This window comes from Engraulis encrasicolus, chromosome 24 (assembly GCF_034702125.1).
Source record: "Engraulis encrasicolus isolate BLACKSEA-1 chromosome 24, IST_EnEncr_1.0, whole genome shotgun sequence".
Classification (NCBI taxonomy): Eukaryota; Metazoa; Chordata; class Actinopteri; order Clupeiformes; family Engraulidae; genus Engraulis; species Engraulis encrasicolus.
Genome location: NC_085880.1, coordinates 20285483 through 20308725, shown reverse-complemented (window position 1 = coordinate 20308725; position 23243 = coordinate 20285483). Strand labels below are relative to the sequence as shown.

The 23243-nt window shown below is 44.7% G+C and overlaps 1 protein-coding gene and 1 long non-coding RNA gene across 6 annotated transcripts in view; both read left to right on the top strand.

The window, feature by feature from the left end:
- The window catches only part of anapc1 (anaphase promoting complex subunit 1), a 94624-nt gene extending 84189 nt beyond the window's left edge, over positions 1-10435 (top strand). For 4 of the 5 annotated variants that reach the window (XM_063191941.1, XM_063191942.1, XM_063191945.1 and 1 more), the window contains 4 exons: positions 1082-1168; positions 4172-4436; positions 8282-8416; positions 10161-10435. In XM_063191941.1, the coding sequence (XP_063048011.1) occupies positions 1082-1168; positions 4172-4436; positions 8282-8416; positions 10161-10288 (615 nt within the window). In that variant the 3' untranslated portion in view covers positions 10289-10435. The remainder of the gene's footprint in view (positions 1-1081; positions 1169-4171; positions 4437-8281; positions 8417-10160) is intronic. The other variant, XM_063191943.1, reaches the window with a different exon arrangement.
- Positions 10436-16042: 5607 nt separating this feature from the next.
- Positions 16043-23243, top strand: part of LOC134441535 (uncharacterized) — a 55542-nt gene continuing 48341 nt past the window's right edge. The window contains exon 1 of the long non-coding RNA XR_010033174.1: positions 16043-16606. This is a non-coding gene — a long non-coding RNA (uncharacterized LOC134441535). The remainder of the gene's footprint in view (positions 16607-23243) is intronic.

The window sequence follows — 23243 nt, the reverse complement described above, 5'->3', positions numbered from 1 at the left end:
TGAAAGCCAGTCTTGGGCAGTCTAGTCTAGTCTGGGGTTTAGTGGTTCTGGCTGTGTAGAACTGGGCCAGACCGGAACAGGCTGGTATGGGCTGTTGGGCTGTATGTGCTGGCTGTGTAATGCAGACTGCAGGAGACCGGCCAATGGACTGCTCAGGAGCTGTTTTTCCATTAGGTCCTTCTTTCCCTAGACTACACACATGCGCGCACGCACACGCACATGCGTACACACGCGCACACACAGACACACACACACACACACACACACACACACACACACATTCTCTCTCTCTCTCTCTCTCTCTCTCTCTCTCTCTCTCTCTCTCTCTCTCTCTCTCTCTCTCTCTCTCTCTCTCTCTCTCTCTCTCTCTCCACGCACACACACACACAAACACACTCGCACACATACTGTCGCGTGTACACACACACACACACACTCTCTCTCTCTCTCTCTCTCTCTCTCTCTCTCTCTCTCTCTCTCTCTCTCTCTCTCTCTCTCTCTCACACATACACACACACACACACGGTGACGGTGGCGCACACCCATACACCCACAGTCCTCTAATATTTTCCAATTACACTGTTGGGTTTCCATCATTGGTTTCCAAGAGACCTTCTTTGCTTGTGTGTATGTTTCCCCCCTCTGTGTTTTCTCCCTCCAGAAGCAGGCCTTTATACTGTGTTTGTGTGTGTCTGTGTGTGTGCGCGTGCATGTGCTTGTGTGTGTGTGTGTGTGTGTGTGTGTGTGTGTGTGTGTGTGTGTGTGTGTGTGTGTGTGTGTGTGTGTGTGTGTGTGTGTGTGTGTGTGTGTGCGTGCGTGCGTGCGTGCGTGCGTGCGTGCGTGCGTGCGTGCGTGCGTGCGTGCGTGCGTGCGTGCGTGCGTGCGTGCGTGCGTGCGTGCGTGCGCATGCATTCTTCCTCCAGAAGCAGGCCTTATTCCCATGTGTGTATGTGTGTTTTCTCCCTTCCAGAAGCAGACTTTTATACTTGTGTGTGTGTGTGTGTGTGTGTGTGTGTGTGTGTGTGTGTGTGTGTGTGTGTGTGTGTGTGTGTGTGTGTGTGTGTGTGTTTTCTTCCTCCAGAAGAAGGCCTTGTACTCTGCCATCCTGTATGAGTGTGTCACCCAGGAGAAACCAGAGATGCTGCCCACGTATATGGCCATCGATCAGGTACGACTTCACACTGTAGCCCACATGCACAGCCATCATACCGCAGCCCACTTGCATGATGGATCAGGTACAGCGTCATTTCATAGCATAGCCCACTTATATGGCTGTCGATCAGGTACAACATCATACCGTAGCCCACCTAAGCCGCGTGTACACCAGAAACGACCTACACTACCCGAGTACCTGATGCCGCTGAAGAAGTTTCACCATTAATTCACTTTATTCACTCTGGACGTGACCTTGACATGTTTGATTTAGCTAATCATACCGGCTCTGGCTTGTCAGCCTGGGACATTCGGAGATATGATCATTCCAATTGCTCATTACCATGATATTAGCTTGACTTTAATCGCTGAAATTCGTTCTGGTCGCTCAGGTCGCTTCGCTTTGGTCGCTGTAATCACCAACCCTCCATAGAGAAATCATGGCTTCCGTCGCTCAGGTAGCATAGCTTGCTCTTGGTGTACACATAGCTTTGCATGATCATCGATGAGGTACAGCGTCATACCGTAGCCCACTTACATGATGGATCAGGTGCAGCGTCATACCGTAGCCCACTTACATGATGGATCAGGTGCAGCGTCATACCGTAGCCCACTTACATGATGGATCAGGTACGGCGTCATACCGTAGCCCACTTACATGATGGATCAGGTATGGCGTCATACAGTAGCCCACTTACATGATGGATCAGGTATGGCGTCATACCATAGCCCACTTACATGATGGATCAGGTATGGCGTCATATCGTAGCCCACTTACATGGTGGATCAGGTATGATGTCATACCATAGCCCACTTACATGATGGATCAGGTATGGCGTCATACCGTAGCCCACTTACATGATGGATCAGGTATGATGTCATACCATAGCCCACTTACATGATGGATCAGGTGCGGCGTCATACCGCAGCCCACTTGCATGATGGATCATGTACACAGCATCATACCGCAGCCCACTTGCACGATGGATCATGTACAGCGTCATACCGCAGCCCACTTACATGATGGATCAGGTATGGCGTCATACAGTAGCCCACTTACATGATGGATCAGGTATGGCGTCATGCCGTAGCCCACTTACATGATGGATCAGGTATGATGTCATACCATACCCCACTTACATGATGGATCTGGTATGGCGTCATACCATAGCCCACTTACATGATGGATCAGGTATGGCGTCATATCGTAGCCCACTTACATGGTGGATCAGGTACAGCGTCATACCGTAGCCCACTTACATGATCGATCAGGTATAATGTCATACCCTAGCCCAGTGGTTCCCAACCTATGGGTCGGGACCCCCCTTATGGGTCGCCAAAGATCCACAGGGGGTCGCGGAGCCCTCCTGATTTTAAGGGGTTTCGTTTTAAATATATATAGCCCATGTTGAATAAAAGACAAAGCATTTAACTAATAAATGCATAGACGTAACAAATTGTAAGTGCTACATTAAACATTTATTCTATATTTGACCAAAGACGAATTGAGGAATAAAATAACTAAAATAAGTTTTCGCAGGAAGTTTCTCGCGGGCGCTCGCGTGGTTATGTCACCAAAGCTTACAATAGTAAAAACATGGGTCCCTTAAGAAAAAGGTTGGGAACCACTGCCCTAGCCCACTTACATGATGGATCAGGTATGGCGTCATACCATAGCCCAGCTGTCTTTCTTGTAAAGGGCTCTGTGGCCCACGTTAAATGGTTCATGAAATGGGCCAGATTTTCCCCTCCTCTGCTGTAACTGTAAGCAGTATGACTTGCATCAGTGTTTGTGATCAGTTGGTCTGATTGTGTGCATTGGACTATGAACACAGTATCATGAATGGAAGTGTTCTTGTGTAGGCTGTGACTGTGTGTGTGTGTGGCTGTGACTGCGTGTGTGTGTGTGAAGGTGTAAAATAGCCTTATGATGGCTATAGCACAATTCTTGAATTGGAAGCATTTATATCATTCTGCCTGTAAATATGTCTGGTCTTTCATGGGAGTGTGTGATCAAACTTGACGATTGTGTGCATTGAGCTATGGAGCAATTCATTCATGAAAGTGTGTCCGTGCGTGCGTACTAGGCATGCAGCGGATTCGAAGCGCGTTGCAGAAAGGGCAAGGCGATGTCTCCAAATATTAGACCCCCTCAATCCAATCTGTATCTCTATCTGCAATGTACCCCAGGGATTGTAATTATACATGTGAATTAGCCTTACGTTTGGAAACATCTATATCAAAAATTGCCCACGGCTCTTCAGAAACTAAAGTCTTTGTGTGTTTTAAATCGCTTCTGTATCTCTGACACGCGATGCATGATATGTTGTGTGTGTGTCTGTATCTCTCACACGTGATGCATGATATGATATATAGTGTGTGTGTGTCTGTAATCTGCCATCTTAATGAAACCAGACTGCCAGTCACCATGAGTCTGCATTACATGTGTGACAGTGTGTGATCTGATCATGTTGGTATGATTGTGTGCAGTGAGCTGTGGACACTGTGCTGTTCATGAAGTGTGCGTGTGTGTGTGTGTGTGTGTGTGTGTGTGTGTGTGTGTGTGTGTGTGTGTGTGTGTGTGCGTGTGCGTGTGTGCGCGCACGCGTGTGTGTGTGTGCATGTGTCTGTGTGCCTGTATGCATGTATCTGTTTGTACATATGTTTGTGAATGTTTGGTTGTAGGCTACGTGTGTGCAGACACAGTTACTGTACACTCATTTGTGTATGTACTGTCTGCATGTGTGTGTGTTTTGCAGGCGATATACTCATTAGTGCGTGTGTGTGTACTGCACGTGTGTATGCTTGCGTGCGTGTGCGTGTGTGTGTGTGTGTTTGCAGGCGGTGCGCTGTGTGGAGTGTGGGGGAGACGTTTGGGCTTTCCCAGCTGAAGGAGGTGTAATCATTACTGTGTGTGTGTGTGTGTGTGTGTGTGTGTGTGTGTGTGTGTGTGTGTGTGTGTGTGTGTGTGTGTGTGTGTGTGTGTGTGTGTGTGTGTGTGTGTGTGTGTGTGTAATAGGCGGTGCGGTGTGTGGAGCGTGGGGAGGTGGGGGAGACGTTTGGGCTGGCCCAGCTGAAGCTGTTGCAGGAGGTGTGTGGCAGCCGCGTGTTGCAGAGACGCTACGCTACGCCCCCTCGCCCCATCGCCACGACAACCACCGCCTCCACGCCTCTACAGGTCACGCCCACCAGGAACAGGAAGTGCGGCGGTCTGCTGCTCCACTCGGAGCTCCTGCCCGTCATGAAGAGCGCCGCGGACTCCGCCCTAGACCGCTGGTTGGCTGGTGAGGGACACACCCGCATCCACACACACACACACACACTGATGCATACTTGCACACACACACACACACACACACACACACACACTGATGCATACTTGCACACACACACACACACACACACACACACACACACACACACTGATGCATACTTGCACACACCCACACACGCACACACACACACAAACACACACACACACTGATGCATACACTGATGCATACTTGCACACACCCACACACACACACACACACACACTGATGCATACTTGCGCACACACACACACACACACACACACACTGTCACACGCCCACACACACACACTGATGCGATGCATACACAAAATTCCTGGTGCATTTTTTTTTTTTTTTTTAAATCAAGGAGTTTATTTTTAAAACGCATGCCTGTCCTGTCTGACTGCAACAATAGGTCAGTGTAAACCTGAATGACTTCATACTTCACATTACATTAGCCCTGTGGGAACTGCAGCAAGCTTTTAAACCTAACAGGGGTGTGTGTTTGTGCCTGTATGCATGTGTGTGCATAGCAGGGTATTTTGGTGTGTGACGTAGAGCTCTGCTTGGCCATTGGACGCTCCCCATTCCCCTTTTCCTCGCCCGCCCTAAAGGCACACAGCCATTGTGCCACCCGAGACGCCAGTCATGCTGGCTGGCACACTCATCCACATGCCTCTTTAGCGCCGGCCATTGTGTTTGTGGTGGGCCGGGAATGCCTTTTATGCCATTTACAGGAAGACCCGTTCCCTCTCCCCACTGACGCAGCAGGGAGGCCCAGATGTCTGGCGCTCTAGTCTCCACACAAGTTGCCTTCAAATGGAGTATGGCAAAAGATATGCATTGGTTGATTGGTAGGCTGATACGGTAATAGTTTGAGATTCAATATAGCAGATTATGTTAAGTAGCCCAGAGACACCTTTAGCACCCATAGTAGTGTCCAGTTAGGCATTGTGCTTTACTACTGTACCATGTGTCAGGGATTCTCAAACTGTAGGCCCAGGCCGACTAGTGGGCCCTGAAGGTATTCCAAGTGGGCCTTGAAATAATTTTCCCAAGAAATCAACATAATATTTGTGTGTGTTTGTGGTGGGCCTGGAATGCCTTTTACGGGAAGGCTCGTTCCCTCTCCCCACCAACGCAGCAGAGAGGCCCAGATGTCTGGCACTCTCCATACAAGTTGCCTTCAAATTGAGTGTGGCAAAAGCTGTGTAATGGTTGACTGGCAGGCTGATAGGTTATGTTGTAAGGTTCCATGTGTCAGGGAATTCCTCAATTCAATGCTTAAAGTTTCCTTTGTTTCAGACATGTTTAAGTTCCATCTTTTACCTGACATGTTTCGACTGTAAGACTTCCGTCTTCATCAGAGGGTCTCATGGAAGTGTGACGTGCTTTAAAATAGGTGATGTTTTGGAGGTGAGACCTTCTTGTCAATGTTGACAGGTTGTTCGCACCTCTTGCTGTTAGAGTTGTGACTGCCGAGCATGTCAGGTAAAAGAAAAAACTTTTTGATTGAACTATAATACATGATGAATATCATACAGGTAATTCTAAAGAGACTATGGATTTCTTTGGCCTCATCATCTCGCAGCCAATCACTAAAAAGAGGGAGGTCTCTGCCATTCAATTGGTGCGCTGAAAGAATAGTTGAATTTAAGTTGAGTTTGAGTATTTATTTTGTCAAAAAAATTGAAAGTTGACTCAATAGTTTTATGATTTTCAAGATTCAAGTGTCGTTAACAAGTAAGTATGCTCCAATCGAGATAAGAGTTGTCAGTGTCTCCACACAGTGAAGCGAAGTGAAAGAGTCTGGTCTACCAAGCTGGGAGTTTCACTACAGTAGGCTTAAAAAAGGCTTCCGGAAGAAAGTGAAAGAAGCACTAAAATAAAAGCAGTTCCACCTTAACAATGGTGTAAGGTGAAGTTATGGGATCTGATACTTACATCAGCATTCATTAGTCTTTGTAATGTCATGATGACAGATCTCAGGAAAGGTGCCAGATATCAGACAAACTAAGGTATCCAGCATCTGGTGTTAGATGTTGTTCATAGCAACATTGATGCATACAGATGAAGGAAACCACACACTCTCTTCCGATGCCAAATTCATCAACAAATCATGCAAAGCAACTTTGAAACAGTTTGAGGTTTTCAGACTTTAAAGTATCTCTTATTTTGCCCAGGTAATATGGGGTTTTATTTTGCTCTTCTATTTAAGCCGATGTTCTTTTCCAAGTATGCACAGTCTTGTGGCCAGAAATATCTGAGAGCTCCTTGACATTCCTGGAATTGCAGTTCTGATTTGCTCATTTAATTTTGAGCGAGTCAGAGTTAGCTCAGGTCACAACATTCTGCAACAGAGTTTTTTAGAAGGAAAGACATGCTTAAAATCATCAGTGGCGTATTTAGCCATTAAGGGGCCCAAGGCTAATTGAGCTAGGGGGGCCCTTCAAATCCTTTCTTTTAATAAGGAATGGGCACTCTGGTCTGGGGGACCCAGCAGTTCAGGTGAGTTGCCCACTCTTGCCTCTATTGTGAAACTGAATCCCTGCAAAATGATGTGGAACTTTTACATTACATTACACTTAGCTGACACTTTTATCCAAAGCGACTTAGTTATTTACAGGCTATTGGTTACAGTCCCTGGAGCCGTGTGGGGTTAGGTGCCTTGCTCAAGGGCACTTCAGCCATGGATGGAGGTTTAGGAAGAGGTAAGGGTGAGATTGGAACCGGCAACCTTCTGATTTTAAGACCGCCTCCCTAACCATTGAACATATTCAATGTATTTTCATGTATTTTTCTGCTTATGGACATAGATGAGATGAGATGCCAAAATACTCCGTTCTGAAAATATGTACCATTTGAAATGATGAAGGCAAGCATGGAAGAAGATGAAATTACAGTTTGGAGAGCGTTTTGGCAGAGGAATTGCTGAAACACTTGGCCACAATTGTACTTGATTTGGAGCTGAGCTGCAGCAGTTTCCCCACGCAATTTAGCAAGAAGCACTTTAGCAAAGATCTTGGATGACAATACTTTAGGAGTCATTTTGCAGCTGCATACAAATCTCTGACATTCTTTTGACAGTTCTCTTTTTTGTGATGTGGTGCCTGATAACATTTATGCGTCTGGACAGACCACATGCTACTGTTTGGTTTCCAAAAACACTGCAGCTAATGGAAAGAATTTGAATGGTTACTGCCCTTTGAAATAAGCTCATTTTACACCGCCCTTCCAGTAAAATGATTGAATTTTTCCTTTCTCCTGTACTTCCAGCCATTCTCTGAGTCTGGTGAGAATTTAACCTCCAAGTTAGCATGTATCATTGATTCTTATGGGTCCAACTAGCAGCCAACGACTCGGTGGGGGCACGTTTAAGGTACTGATGCACTAGTTCTGTCATTAACTCATCGGGTAGCTAAGTCAAAGGAGAGTGGGGCACGATTGATCGTCGCTTAAGCCAGTTGCTTACAGAGGCATATCCACAATTCTTTAAGCCAGACCTCTGACTTGTATATATATATGGACAGCGGGCTTCTATTGTATTCTACCTCTATGCTTATTTCTACCCTGTACCGGACGTGTGATCTCTTTCTTCCTGTGTACAAGGGCTGAAGGGCTCTCTATAGCCCCGTGACCATTACCATACATATACTTAACTGTGACCTCTTGCTTCGTGCGTGCGTGTCTGCCCCTGTGACAATTACCGTACATGTACTTAACTGTGACCTCCTGTGTGTGTGTGTGTGTGTGTGTGTGTGTGTGTGTGTGTGTGTGTGTGTGTGTGTGTGTGTGTGTGTGTGTGTGTGTGTGTGTGTGTGTGTGTGTGTGTTTAGGCAACAGCCACGTGTTGCTGGGCTACATGAGTGGGCAGCCCCAGGAGGAGGACTCTGACACCAACATGCTGGCCTGCTTCCTTACCTACCACTCCTTCCCCAACCTTCGCAAGACCAGCTCCGCACACCTGCAAGGTAAAGGCAAACACTGTACATTACAGCATCCACACACCTGCAAGGCTAAGTGGAAATACTCTACATTACAGCATCCACACACCTGCAAGGTAAAGGGAAGTGCATTAGTCTCTGCATACCTGCAAGGTAAAGGCAAAAGCTCTACGTGACAGCCTCCGCACACCTGCAAGGTAAAGGGCAAATACTGTACATGACAGCCTCCACAGGTAAATGGAGAAACATTAGTTTACCTGTGAGGTAAAGAGAGCTAAAAATTTAATTTTCTGAAAAAAGGTTTGCACACTCCTTTTGGATTTTTTTGGCATGATGACGTTCAAAATTCATGAAGAGTTCAAAATTGCGTCTTGGCACTCCTCTGTAGTTGGACAGGATGCAATTTGCATAGGATACTATCCCAGTGGGGTTTTCATTCAAGTGTAAAGAAATCCTGCACACTGTCCATTTCACCTGCAACGATAACGGAAAGGTAAATAGAGGAGAAGCATCACAGTCTCCACACGCCTGCAAGTTAAAGGGGAAAAAAACATGAAAGAAAACGGCTTTCCCCAGCGAGGATTTAAAAAATACAGAGGCACCCTCAGTGTGGGCAGAAAACACATAGTTTGTCCAGGATTAAATGGAAGCACGCTCAGCACAGTTCACTTCCTGTGAACCTTTTTGAAAAATAAACTGAAGACATAAACTGCATTGCGGTGCGTTTTTTTGTTCCACTTGTTTAGCCCTTTGAGGTGATTACATGTCAACAACTGACTCAGAATCTGCAAAGTTGCATGAGAGGTGAACAGGATGGCGTTTGACCGTCGGCATAGTTCAGCATTCTGGTGAAAGGTTGTGGATGTGGTGGGTCCATAGCTCGGTCATGCTGTAAAGCAAAGGTGGGGAACTTTTTTCATTTGAGGGGCCACGTCAATTTTTTTGAAGTCCTATAAGGGCCGTACTAAGAACACAAATCAGGATTTCCCCTTGCACTTTAGGCCTATGTTGAAGGTGGCCACCTTTACAACAGACCCCATCTTCACTAGGTCCCCTGAAAATATAACTTAATTACATTGCAAAAGTAATTTCTAAGATTTCTTTACAAAATATGTCATATTTCATGTGAAAACTATATTCTATTGAACTATTCACTTTAGTGGTGTACACTGTAAGTCAGACTGTGAGCCTCGTCATTTATTTCCACTTCAGGGCTGCAGGGCTGTCTGACACTCATGTTAATGCACCCAGGGCAGACAGTCTCAGAAGCATTGGAGGTTTTTTTTAATAGTTTTTTATTTTCTTCCATTTGAACAAGTGCTTTAATTAAAGGTTCTATATTCTCCATTTTTGAAGTCCCATAACGTTTTTTGTGTGTAATTATAAGCTCTTTTCAAATGACGTCATACAATGTACAATTACTATTCTTCTATTCATTCTGCTGCGCGAGTCCATTTTTATGGCTTTGAGTAATAAAAACTTTTTTTTTTCCCCAATCAGAACTTATTCTTCACAATAGTTAGAGTGAGTTTATGAGCTGTGTTAGCCAGCTTTCATATGTTTGACGGAGCACACTGGAGGCTGTTCTGACTGCCCTTGTGTGTGTGTGCGCGCGCGCGCGCGCGTCTGTGTGATGTCTGCCTGTCTATCTGTCTGTGTGTGTGCATGCATGTTCTCTGTGTGTGTTCTTTGTCTGTGTGTGTGTTCTGTGTGTGTTCTGTGTGTTTGTGTCCTCTCTGTCTCCCTGTGTGTGTCCTCCTCCGCCCTGCAGACTCTGCGTCCTTCCCGGAGTTGATGGTGAGGTGTCGTCAGCTGGGTGTGTCTATGAGGGCCGTGCTCAGTCTTAGCCCTCTGCTGCTCCCCACCACGGGAGCCGGGATGCCACTGCACATCAAGTAGCCCCTCTCCTACCTGCCGGATCCGGGATGCCACCACATGCCCTGCCGGAGCGGGAATGCAACCACACATCAAGCGACCCCTCCCCTCTCCTATTGCCACCACACATCAAGAGACCCATCTCCTCTCCTCTCCTTCCTGACGCGACACATACACCGTGTTCCACATTATTATGCAAATGACATTTCCCCAAATAATCAAAATGTATGACAGTCGTCATAATTTTCAAGTCATCAGCCATTAGAGTACAATTAAAACGTTTTTGAATGAACCTTTCAATAATAACATTTTTAAAAAAAATAATAAAAACCTAAAATTCCCAAAATGCTCTGTTCCACATTATTACGCAAAACAGTTTTTTAGTGTTATAATCCAAATTTCTTTCTTTTTTCCCATTTACATTAATACTGTTGGCATTTGGTACCATCTAAATTACATTTCAATGTTCAAAATTTGGTTATAAGCTGTAACTGGAATGCTGCATTTAACATTGAAGTCGATGGCAGGACATTGTATGGGAGTTATGGAAGCCCAGATATCCTTGATGCTTTGCTTTCAGCTGTTTTTGTTTGTTTGGTCTGGTGGCCCACACTTCACTCTTCGATATACCTGTAGATTTCCGTACCATGTTTAGGTGATTTGGTGGTTATGGGCATTCTAATTCACCAGACATAACATCCTATTCATTTTCGATGGGGTTTTATGTCTGGTGAGTAAGAATGTCGATACCACCAAAGCACCTAAATGTGGCATGGAAATCTACGGGTATACTGAATAATGAAGTGTGGGTCACCAGACCAAACAAACAAAAACAGCTGAGAGCAAAGCATCAAGGATATCTGGGCTTCCATAACTCCCATACAACGCCCTGCCATTGACTTCAATGTTAAATGTAGCATTTCAGTTACAGCTTATAACCAAGTTTTGAACATTGCAATGTAATTTAGAACGTACCAAATGCCAACAGTATTGATGTAAATGGGAAAAAAAGAAAGAAATTTGGATTGCACCACTACAAAACCGTTTTGCGTAATAAGTTGGAACAGAGCATTTTGGAAATGTTAAGTTTTTCATTATTTTAAAAAATACTGTTATCATTGGAAGGTTCATTCAAAAACGTTTTAATTGTACTCTAATGGCTGATGACTTGAAAATTATGACGACTGTCATACATATTGATTATTTGGGGAAATGTCATTTGCGTAATAATGTGGAACACGGTGTACACAAGGATGCCACCGCACGCCAAGTGACACCACTCTCCTCTCCTACCTGCCTGACGCTACACCTACACAAGGATGCCACTGCACACCAAGTGACACCACTCTCCTCTCCTACCTGCTGCCTTCAGTCCTGGACCCCACAGCAAGTCAAATGACCCCTACCATACCAGTCCTGTTGCATTCACTCCTTTGCCTTGTTCCTTCTCTTCTCTTCTCTTCTCTTCTCTTCTCTTCTCTTCTCTTCTCTTCTCTTCTCTTCTCTTCTCCTCTCTTCTCTTCTCTTCTCTTCTCTTCTCTTCTCTTCCTTACCCAAGTCATACACGGTGACCTCATATGACCAACAGGCCGCTCATTACCAGGACGTGTTGTGTTGACTGTATCTGCCTTGCCATCTTCACCCCTTAGCCTCCCCCTAGCCCTACCCCTACCCCTCCGTTACCTTACCTGCTCTCCTCAATACAACTCGCGCCACATGGACACATTATGTGTATCGTTTCGCCATTAGGACAACACGTGTGTATTTTTTTTATAGTTTCAAATTCTTTATTAGAGGACGGCCTCTTGAGATGAGCTTCTCGTTTTCGAGAGGGTCCTCAAAGTACAGACATAATGGCATCGACATGTGTGGATTGGTGCTTGGCGCTTTGCTCACTCCATCGCCCCTCTACTCACAGACTTTCACCCTCCTCCTGACCCTGTACACTACAGATGTGTATTCACTGGACCATGGGCTTCGTTTAGGGAGTGGTGGTGGACGGTGGGGACATGTCCACATCACTTTTGAAATTGTCCCTACCACTTTTCCTACAAATATTATGTGAAAACATGAACCCCATACGAATTGTCCCCACCGCTTTCCGAGCCAAGCCTATACCACTGGACAATAAGGCACGTGAAGGAAGGGAGACATTGGACAGACTGACGCTGCCCGTTTGCATTGTATTATATTTGTACTTATATTTGTACTGAAAACAAAGACAAGAAAAAAAAACTTGTAATGGAGATGAATTAAAAAAATAAAGAGAATCCATCGTTTTCTAAAAGCTTGTCCACGCCTTTGCCCTCTTTAGTGTGTAAGTTATGCAAGTCATCCGACAGCAGTGTGTGTGTGTGTTGTTCACATTGCCAAACTGACTGTTGTTAAGCCCGTAACCTTCGCAAGTGCATTCCTCCTCAAATGGAAAACATCCCTTCACAAATAAGCCTCATTCCACCACACCGCACGGCGCCAAATACCAGGCACCACCATCCCTCCTCCCTGACAACATTTCTCTGTCTCTGTCTGGATCTCTCTCTCTCTCTCTCTTTCTCTTTCTCTGTCTCTCTCTCTCTCTCTCTCTCTCTCTCTCTCTCTCTCTCTTTCTCTGTCTCTCTCTCTTTCTTTCTCTCTCTCTCTCTCTCTCTCTCTCCCTCCCTCCGTTCCACTTAGGCCCACTGACGAGGTTGGGGGACACGCAAACAGGTATGTTGTCCGGGGCCCAGGAAGAGCACTGGCACGGTTGTGTTGGCCTAAAGGCGCCATGGGTGGTGTTTTTACCGTAGTCCTCAAATTCAATGCAACACTTTTGTAGGGTGAAGCAAATCTTGATATATTGTTGTTTAAAAAAGAAAGAAAAGGCCCCGTGGCCAACCGGTAGGGCACTCGTTCACTATGCGGCCGACCCAGGTTCGATTCCCGGCCCGGGTTCTTTGCCTGCCCTTCCCCGTCTCTCTCTCCCCACTCGCTTCCTGCCACTCACCACCTTCATTGTCCTATCATAAATAGTCAAAAAGACCAAAAAAATATCTTTCAAAAAGAAAGAACAATACAATGATGAAAAGAATCCTAAGATGAAATCTCAGACCTCTCTCCAACTCCCTTCAGTACAGACCACAGATAGCTTTCACACACTGCCAAAAGCTTCCTCTGTGGTGAAGCCCAAGAGGTACCTCAGAGGTGTGTGTGTGTGTGTGTGTGTGTGTGTGTGTGTGTGTGTGTGTGTGTGTGTGTGTGTGTGTGTGTGTGTGTGTGTGTGTGTGTGTGTGTGTGTGTGTGTGTGTGTGTGTGTGTGTGTGTGTCCGTCCATTGGCAGGGGGCAACTGGAGGTATCAGGAAGCCCACACTGCTGTATATTTTCATATGTCAACCTGAACCGGGCCTCTCAGGATGTGGCAAAGAGTTCACTACTTTTACTACTGGGAGATTAGGCCGTGTGTGTGTGTGTGTGTGTGTGTGTGTGTGTGTGTTCATTAACATGTGTGTGTTTGTGTGTGTTCATTAACATGTGTGTGTTTGTGTGTACTGTAGTAGGTGCATGTGTCTTTTACGATTGTGTGTGTGTGCGTGTGTTTCAGAGTGTCTGAGCTCTTAATTGCTGTCTGGCTTCCTGTGAGGAGATGAAAGCGGTGCCAAAGGCTGCCAGTGTCCAGTAAAGGCAGACTAGTCAACTCAAGTCAGCTATATGGTCAATTTCTTAACATGCACTGGTCATACAAAGAATTGAAAGTATGTTTCTTACATTCGCGTGCAGACATAGACTTACTATACAATAAGACATACAAACATTGTAAGTGCAAGACTGGACTACTGGAGACAAATACGTGGAAGAACATAATAAAGTGTTGTATTGTAGTACCAGAGTTGCTGCAGTGTCTTCGTGTATTTATATAGCACAATATCACATCAAAACGTGAAGTTCACTCAAAGTGCTGTCAAATACCCACACACATTCACACACAAGAACTGGAGGCTTCCGTATGGCACCAATTGTCCAGGGTTCACGCGAGAGTATGCGCGCGCACACACACACACACACACACACACACACACACACACACACACACACACACACACACACACAAACACACTAGTAGCAAAGACTGTAATGACTGCTCCCATTGGCTACACTGCACTGCACTGCACTTTACTCCACGTGCCACATCAGACTTGGGATCCCACTCTGTAATTAACACGCACTACTCTTGGAAGAGGTAGAGAGGAACTCTATTTCTTGGTGAGAAGGATGTAATCAAAGAGGGCTTGCTCCTTTCAAGGTGCCTTTTGTTGTGTGGTGGTGTGTTGGCTTTGGATATGCGTGAAGTACGTGGATGCGTGGATATGCGTGAAGTGAAAGTGAAAGCCCAACTGGGAAACTTCAACTCGCATTGTCATTGTAACACAGCACTCCACAGCACATAGGTGCACACTACACAACGAAATTGCATTTATGCCTCACCCGTGCAAGGGGGCAGCCCCAATGGCGCTCGAAAGGGAGCAGTGTGGCGGTACCATGCTCAGAGTACCTCAGTCATGGAGGGGGATGGGGGAGAGCCGTGGTTAATTACTCCTCCCACCAAGCTGGCGGGCTGGGAGTCAAACCAGCAACCTTTGGGCTACATGTCTGACGCCCTAGAGTAATTTAAAATCAGGAGGTCTGAAGCTCGCACTTAGTGGAACGAACCCCATGTGTCCTTCTCACCGTCCTTACTCCCCTCCGTCCTCCCTCGTGCGTGTTGCCTCGTGATGATGTCGCAAGACCTCATTGGCCCATCCAAATCATTATCCTGATCATTATTCAAAGCAACTTACAGTTATTTGCAGGGTATTGGTTACAGTCCCCGGAGCAGTATGAATGAGTTTAGGTGCCTTGCTCAAGGGCACCTCAGCCTGGGATTGGGAGTGGAAGGGTGGGCTTCACTACTGTAATTTGACTGCAATAGGCTTGGCAAACCTCTCCTGCCTTGCAATGGCCCAGCGATCTCCAAGCGGCTGCCTGATTCTACTTGTGAGTCTAAGAGGGACGGCTGCTGACAGTTTTGGCTGGGCTAGGCCTGAGACAGAGTCATCTGAAAAGCGCCCCTTGTAGGCCCTATGTACAATCCACTCCAATGGACACTCCCAGCCATATATAACATAAATCAGACACTGTATGGGCCCCCTATATACATGGGGACCAGGTAACTCAGTCACACTTTACCCACACTTTGTATGTGCCTCTCTGTGCCTCATATCATGGAGGAATCTCAGACAGCCTCCAAGCAAATCAGATTGAGCAACAAGCACATAAGCGCACATAGCCTGTGAGAAAGCATGCAGATGGGCGTCACTGTTTCTGAAGACATTTAACAACTTCTCCAGGGCAACATCCTAGTCACACGTTTTATATTTCTGCTTGTTTGGGTTCATGTTTCAGTCCCGTGTGCTTGGAGGGGAAAGATGATGATGACGTGGAGAAGTGGATTTGGCATGTGTTTATCTGTCACCCATTTTATTTGGCAGGTGTCCAGATAAAATGGCATGTGCCAAGACCTGCATTATTGACAGGAACTCTCTGCCTGCCTGCCTGCCTGCTTGCTTGCCCTCCTTCTATCTAGAGCCAGTAAACCAGCTATGACTTGAGCATGTGGGGACAAGCCTGTCTCTCACACGGTTGTCTTGTGTCACCATAAAAGATTGTATGTAGGCTATGTCACTCACACACCCTGAATGAGAAATGCCACCACGCCCTTTTTCGAAACAAGGTTGCTTTCAGTAAGTCACTGTGTGGAAATAGACTGTTGAAGAAAGAGGGGGCATCAATTTCAAAACTCTTTTTTATTTCTTAACTGTCACTGTCAACGGGTCCTGTTGCTAAAGGGTGGAATAGCCTAGGCCTGTGACTAGTTATGTGCAACATTTTTTTTTCAGTTTTAGTATTTCCCTCCCTCTTGTTTACATAGCGATGTAGTGTAAATGGTTTGTAAAGGGAAGGGCTAGTGATGATGACACCCGTGAACGACTTCGGCTCGTAGTTCTCCATTCACAATCATTTCAGCTGGGCCGTTGCTTCAAAAGTTGCCTGCGCTGAGCAAGGGGTGGGTGTGACCAACTGCGCAAGGGGAAAGCCACGGTCCACACTCACACACACCGCCCGTCATGCTATGAATGACTCAAGTACAGGGCCAGTCAACGAAAAAGAAACCAAGTTTTCAAGAAAAAAATGACGAGGATAAGAGAAACGAGAGCCGAAAACCGTAGTGTTTCTCACTGCAGTCTGCACTACGTTTTCCATTATGAACAAAAGTTGACAAGACCACTGCAGAAAGTTTAACCAGCGCTTTTTTGCAGCCAGATTGAACGGTGAGTAGACATAACGTTGGTGATATATGACTTCACTTTGTAATTACATTGCATGTTACGTTTTGGCTTTGAATATTGAGCTAAATTATGTTTTCCCGATATGGTGAGTCTGATAACGTGAAAGCAAAACAAAATAAGATCAGGAAACGCAGTTAAATATGTTACATTTGTTTCAAACCGTTACAGTAGCCACTTTTCATACGCTCCTCATGTTGTCCAGGTGAAATTAACCAATTCAGACAAAGCATTTCTGAGCAATTAAAAATGCCACAGGCTATTACATAACGTTTCAAAGGAAGCCCAAAAATGTCACGTTTGAAATAAATGTGAAATGGCCCTAAACTCGCATTGCTCATTGGACGGTTGATGGAGATAAGAGGAAGTTATGCGGTAGAGGGTAAATTTGAGATAGTGACTAGACTTCCTGTTCCTCTTTAAAAATTCAAAAAGACACAAGATATCACTTGAGTCCGTTGACAGTAGGAAAGCAGCATGTGGTATGGACTCTTAAGACGCCTTCTAAAAGCGGGCTATTTGAAGAATGTGCTTCTGTAGCCATATAGAGCTTGCGCTGTAATGGTAGAGGTCTACTGTGGGATTAATGTGAAGTGCGTCTCTAGAACTAGTTGGTTTTGACAGCCAACCCCCGTGTGGTGGAGGCTGCCTAGTCACCAAAGTTTCATTTCCCTGCGTCAACGTGCCTCCAGAAATGGGTGTGTGTGTTTCTATGCTGCCTTATCAATGACTTATCTGCTATAATGCAACACCGACAGGGTGTGACAAGGTGTGTGGAATTTGTTGCGAAATGTGTCCATAGACTGTGGCCATATGCAAATCGAAAGCGTAGAACTATGCCTAATTGAAAACGTTTTTAAAAAGTCCACTCCACTTATTCTCCACTGCCCTGGCCAAAAAATGGGAGCGGTCATAATTTGAACGCACTCCTGCGCTTTGAGTGCGTCTCCAACAGGTAACGTTGCTTTGCGCACATTGTACATGTATGATCTCTTCCCTTTAAAGGTTTCAGTGCGGGTTTTTTATATCGTTTGGGGGCTTCCTCTTACTCAGCCATTCATGTGGTTTAGCTATAGCCTACTGAGAGCTTTTGAATCTGTGAATAGCGCGGTGATTTCCAGGGCCCATGCCACCTGCAGAAGCGTGACCTGAATCAAAGCGCACGTTTGACCTTGTCGCCAAATAAGTAGGTCGTCCGTCACCAGGTACAGAGATGAAGTGCATACAGAGTACAGACCGCAGCGGCATTTATTTTCAACCTTGATTGGAGATGAAAGTGGAATCGACTTTACATTGTTCAGGGTATATGGCGAACAAGCTCAACTTCTATTTGTTAACTGTGAGAGTGGAGGCCTATTCTCTCTCTCTCTCTCTCTCTCTCTCTCTCTCTCTCTCTCTCTCTCTCTCTCTCTCTCTCTCTCTCTCTCTCTCTCTCTGCGTGTGTGGTAAATTGTCACCAAGGAGACGGATTATGTATGGATTCAATTCATTGTCCATTGCACTATAGTGTAGCATCGCTATTATTATCGTATGCAGCAGAGTACACCCATTGGCAGTACTGTAGTAGCCTAGTTTCTGCATGCATGGGCACTGGCGTAACAATAGGGCCCAAGGGCAAAACACTGATAGGGCCCCCACATATGGCCTGCCATGGTTACAATAGGGCCCCCAACACCCATACAGGAGGGCCTTGGGCCCAGGGGCAAGTGCCCCGCTTGCCGCCCCTATAGCTCCGCCTCTGTACATGGGTAACCACTACCACTAGCATGTAACCACTACTATGTCAATAGAGCTATCTATTTAAAACTGTTCTGCTTAACACTTTGGTTTCCAGTAAAAGCTGCCACTTTGATCATCAAGTTGCAGGAAGAGAATACAGCCAGCACATTTATATTCATGATAGTCTTTATGAAGTCTCAGTCGAGGTCTCAGAGAGAATGCTGCAATGTTTAGACTGCTGTGCAAAATGGCAGTACTCATGGCACGTGTTAACTCAAGTGACTGTGTGGAGGAAGAGGAGTGGTGTGTGAACCTAACTGTCAGTCCAAGCATAGGCCATGCATAGGCCAAGGGTGTTGAAATCATGCCAGCACAGCGTTTACTGTGCTGTGTAGTGGCCAACCACTCGATTGCATGACAAATGCATATTTTCAGGAAATGAGCAACATCCAGTTGTTGAAATATTGCCTTACACTGAGGCAGCCTACTCTCTCTGGGAGTAGAATTGCCAGAGTCATATTTGTGCAGTTTGAGAAGCCTGCAAAATGTTGTAGAGTAGACTATAGGCCTATATATTGTGGCATACTGTACGTGGAAGAAGACATGTTATGGAATCAGGCTTTTATAAGGCTGCTAAAGCAGTAGCAAAGATGGCACAAGCAAAAAATGCCCACCTATCCATTGTTATCATCAGTTAATGTTGGCAATACAACTGTGGTCTTTTTTTCCTCTGACTTGAAAAAAGACAGAAAAGGGATGGGCCATTATGCAACTTATTTGTTGTAATTCTGGCCGTTTTAAGTGTGTTTAATGTGCCTTTTATTAAACGCCTTTTGTTTCTACTTCTTTTTTTTAGGCCTTTGCTCATTAGTGCATGTTCTGCCAGGACTAATGCATAACATGTCAGCCAGACACCTAGCGCCCTCTCTGTCGCAGATAGTTTGGCTGTTTCGCCATCTAGTGGTGACAAAAAGGAAACAAGACCATGATTACTCCGCATCAATTTTTTTTAATGCTGATAATGGTATATTTTTAGTATTCTGAAAAAATAGTCAGCCCTTATTGTTATGCAGAAAGTTATTGCATGTAGAAAGTTTGTGAAGTGGTATAAATTGTGTTTCAGGAGAATGTATGGCATTTTCAACATATACTTTTTATTATATATATATTAATATTCTTATTGAGTATATATAATTTTATATAATTTACATGAATTTGATTTGATAGAAAATACTTTTTAAATGCAATACAGTGCATACTGTGTTCTACAGTATGTGCCCAGCGGTAGTAACACCTTCTAGACGCTAGGTGGAAATGTAAGCATTTAGATCAGTGGTTCTCAACCTTTTTTGAACAAACACCCCCTCGAACTCATCATGAGCCTCCCAACGCCCCATTGACATCATCAAGCCCCCCCAAGTATTCAAAAACAAAATAGACTAATGCATCCCAATGGTAACTAAGCCCAGCCTCCACTCAGCTGTATCCTTCTCAACGCTCCCATAGGGTGCCTCAATGCCCCTTGGGGGGCTGTACCGCCCGGTTGAGAAACATAAAGATGAAGAAACATAGTAGCCTATATGGAGTGCATTGTGGAATACTGAGGTTGTGTGATTCATATCTTCACTATTTTTGCGAATGTTGCTCTGACTTGTGTTAACAGGTTAAGCTCTTAGGTAAAGCCTTAACCAGGTTAACTCATTTAAGAATGGCATGTTCAATGAAACCTAGTGTCAATTTAGACACTGAAAACATTTCGACATTGGACACTTTTTCCTACACATTCAACCACAGCCACAACGGTATTGTTTGTAAGGTTTTAAAAAAGCAAGGCACACTCAATTACAGGCAATTTTTTCAGATGAAAGGTCAAATAATACAACTTCTCCCCTTCACTCAAAGAAAGCAGAAGTTTGACGCATGATTCATGTTATACCTGCGTCACACAGCAGTTTGCCAACTAGTATCAGGCTGTGTCATACATGTGTAGTTGCTATGAGTAAGGCTATCTCAAGAGCTAACCATGGCGGTATAGAAGCTCTGGAATTATGCACTGGCATTGCAAGTCGTGTCGTGTGTAGTCGTGAGTTGGAAAGCTGGTACTTAAACACAACTGTTATGACATATGCGCACGCACGCACGCACACACACACACACACACACACACACACAAACTGAGAGGGGCAGGGTAAATATTTTGGTTTGAAATAGGCTTTTACAGACATTGGGTAAAAGTTGGAACTTGTTATACGTCATACCGAAGTCATACAGTATTGTTCCCTTTCCAATGACACCCTGGGGTTTATGTAGAATGTAGTGCCTTTATTGGGAAATTGTACACGAAAAACAGTGTTTGCATACTGAATTGCAGTGTTTGAGTTTGGGTATCTGTTATAACATTTTGGATGCATCTCACTTATAGTATTAACATATTGCCCCCCTTAAGCATTGTGATAACTATCGGTGAGATGGAAATTTTGATGATGGACCCTTTTTATTGATACCAGGCTAACAGCACTTAACCAAACCAATACAAAACAAAACAAAACAAATGTGTAGATGTAAATGTTTAAGCCTCAGGGGCATTGAAATCAATTTTGAAGGCTCAGGCTGGAGAGAGAGAGAGAGAGAGAGAGAGAGAGAGAGAGAGAGAGAGAGAGAGAGAGAGAGAGAGAGAGAGAGAGAGAGAGAGGAGAGAGAGAGAGAGAGAGAGAGAGAGAGGAGAGAGAGAGAGAGAGAGAGAGAGAGAGAGAGAGAGAGAGAGAGAGAGAGAGAGAAAGAAAGAGAGAAAAGCAGGTGTCCTATATATACATAGGCTACGTCTCCTAGTGAAGAGCTATTGATCTGGTGCATTTAGGAGCAGTGTTGGTGGAGGAGGAGGCATTATTGTTCCTGGAGGATCTGATCAGGGCTGCAGTGGCCACAGCTACAGTTACACATGCGGCGCGTCCCCTGTGGCTCTTGTCAATGGAAGCTTATTGATTAGCACATCTGTGTATTGGATTCTGTCCTTGTAGAAATACGGGTGAGAATCCGATCGAGCTGCATTCTCACAGGGTGTTTGTGTGTGTGTGTGTGTGTGTGTGTGTGTGTCTCTGTCTCTGTCTCTGTCTCTGTCTGTTTTTGTGTCTGTGTCTGTGTATCTGTGTCTGTCTGACTGTCTGTGTCTCTCTGTCTATGTTTGAGTATGTCTGTCTGTCTGTCTGTCTGTGTTTGAGTACATGTGTCTGCCTGTGTCTGAGTATGTGTGTGTGTGGTGGGCGTATGAACACAGTCATGTGTGTGAAAGCATGTGAGGACTCATTTGTGTATTATAGTCTTAGATTTAGTCAGCAAACAGCGTCAGCAGCGCTGCAGTGCAGATGCCTTATGGCCGAGCACATTGGAGAGTTGAAATGTAGTAGAGAGTACACCAGGCACATTGGAGTGTTGAAATGTAGTAGAGAGTACACCAGTCACATTGGAGAGTTATAATGTAGTAGAGAGTACACCAGGCACATTGGAGAGTATAAATGTAGTAGAGAGTACACCAGGCACATTGGAGAGTTGAAATGTAGTAGAGAGTACACCAGGCACATTGGAGAGTTGAAATGTAGTAGAGAGTACACCAGGCACATTGGAGTGTTGAAATGTAGTAGAGAGTACACCAGTCACAATCTCTGCTGTTCTTGCGCAGTCAAAGTGTTAAAGCTTTCCCCCCCAGTAGACTACCTGGTTCTCTGTGTACTAACAGCACATCAAAACTTGTTAAAAACTGCTGAGACACTTCTGTTTTACACCTCCAGACATCATTTGTCAAAGTCAAATAAGTAGAGTAGAGTTTTCCCTTCTTATGTGTAAACAAGACTTGACTCAACATGAGTCATATCAATCACGTTGATTTGCGATGTAATTAATTAATTAATCTAATTAACGTGTTTAAAGTGACAGCCCTTTATCCATAGCTGTAATATTTGGCAGATGACTTGTTTCAGTTTTCTTACTTTGTAGACTCAATACAAAATACGTATGTCATCAGGCTCACTCCATCTCCCTGTTATGTTGATGTGATAAACCACTGGACAAATGTCACAGTTGTTTTTAATTAATGATGCACAATTAACATTCGCTTTGTAAATGTCAATAAGTTTGAAAACGACAGCAAATATTACATTTTGTTTTAAACTCGAAGCCCACGGGAAAGCCATGTTTTCTCACTTCCTTTTTATTTTTTTCTTCAGCCTTTTCTTTCTCCTGTTCTCTCTCTCGCTATCTCTTCATCACTCTTTCTCTGTATATATCAACTTTTACTCTGTGCTGTCGAAATAAGCTAAATTGCTATGTGTAAAGAAAAATAAGGGAATCTTCCTTGTACCTGCCCTCTTCAGAACAAACACAGTTAGAGCAACTGTATTGTCCTGTGTGTTCTATGTTGCAGCACATAGATCAGTGGTTGTCCATCTCTGGGCTGGGGCCTTTAAAAGTAGTAGTGGAGTGGAGTGATTTTCTAAAAATCAAAAGTGTGTGTGTGCGTGCGTGCGTGCGTGCGTGCGTGCGTGCATTGCTGTTAGGGATACAAATTATTGATTAATTCATTAATCAGTAGTTGATTGCCTTATCGATCGACTTACGATTAATTGATAAGCAGCGTTTCCCCCAAAAAAATTTCGGGAAAAAAACTACTAAATCTACAAATTTTAATTAAAAAGTGAGATAAAATACTAAATTTAACTGAATTCTATTCATATTCTTAATTCCAAAGGTGATTTAAATATTCCCACTATTCACACCCCTCTTCACACACACTCCTCATATGCCCATATCACCTGTGTCTCTTGTCAGTTGAATTGACGATTAATTGCGATTAATGTTTTTTTAATCGATTAACGCATTGATCGATTAAAGTGCATCCCTAATTGCTGTT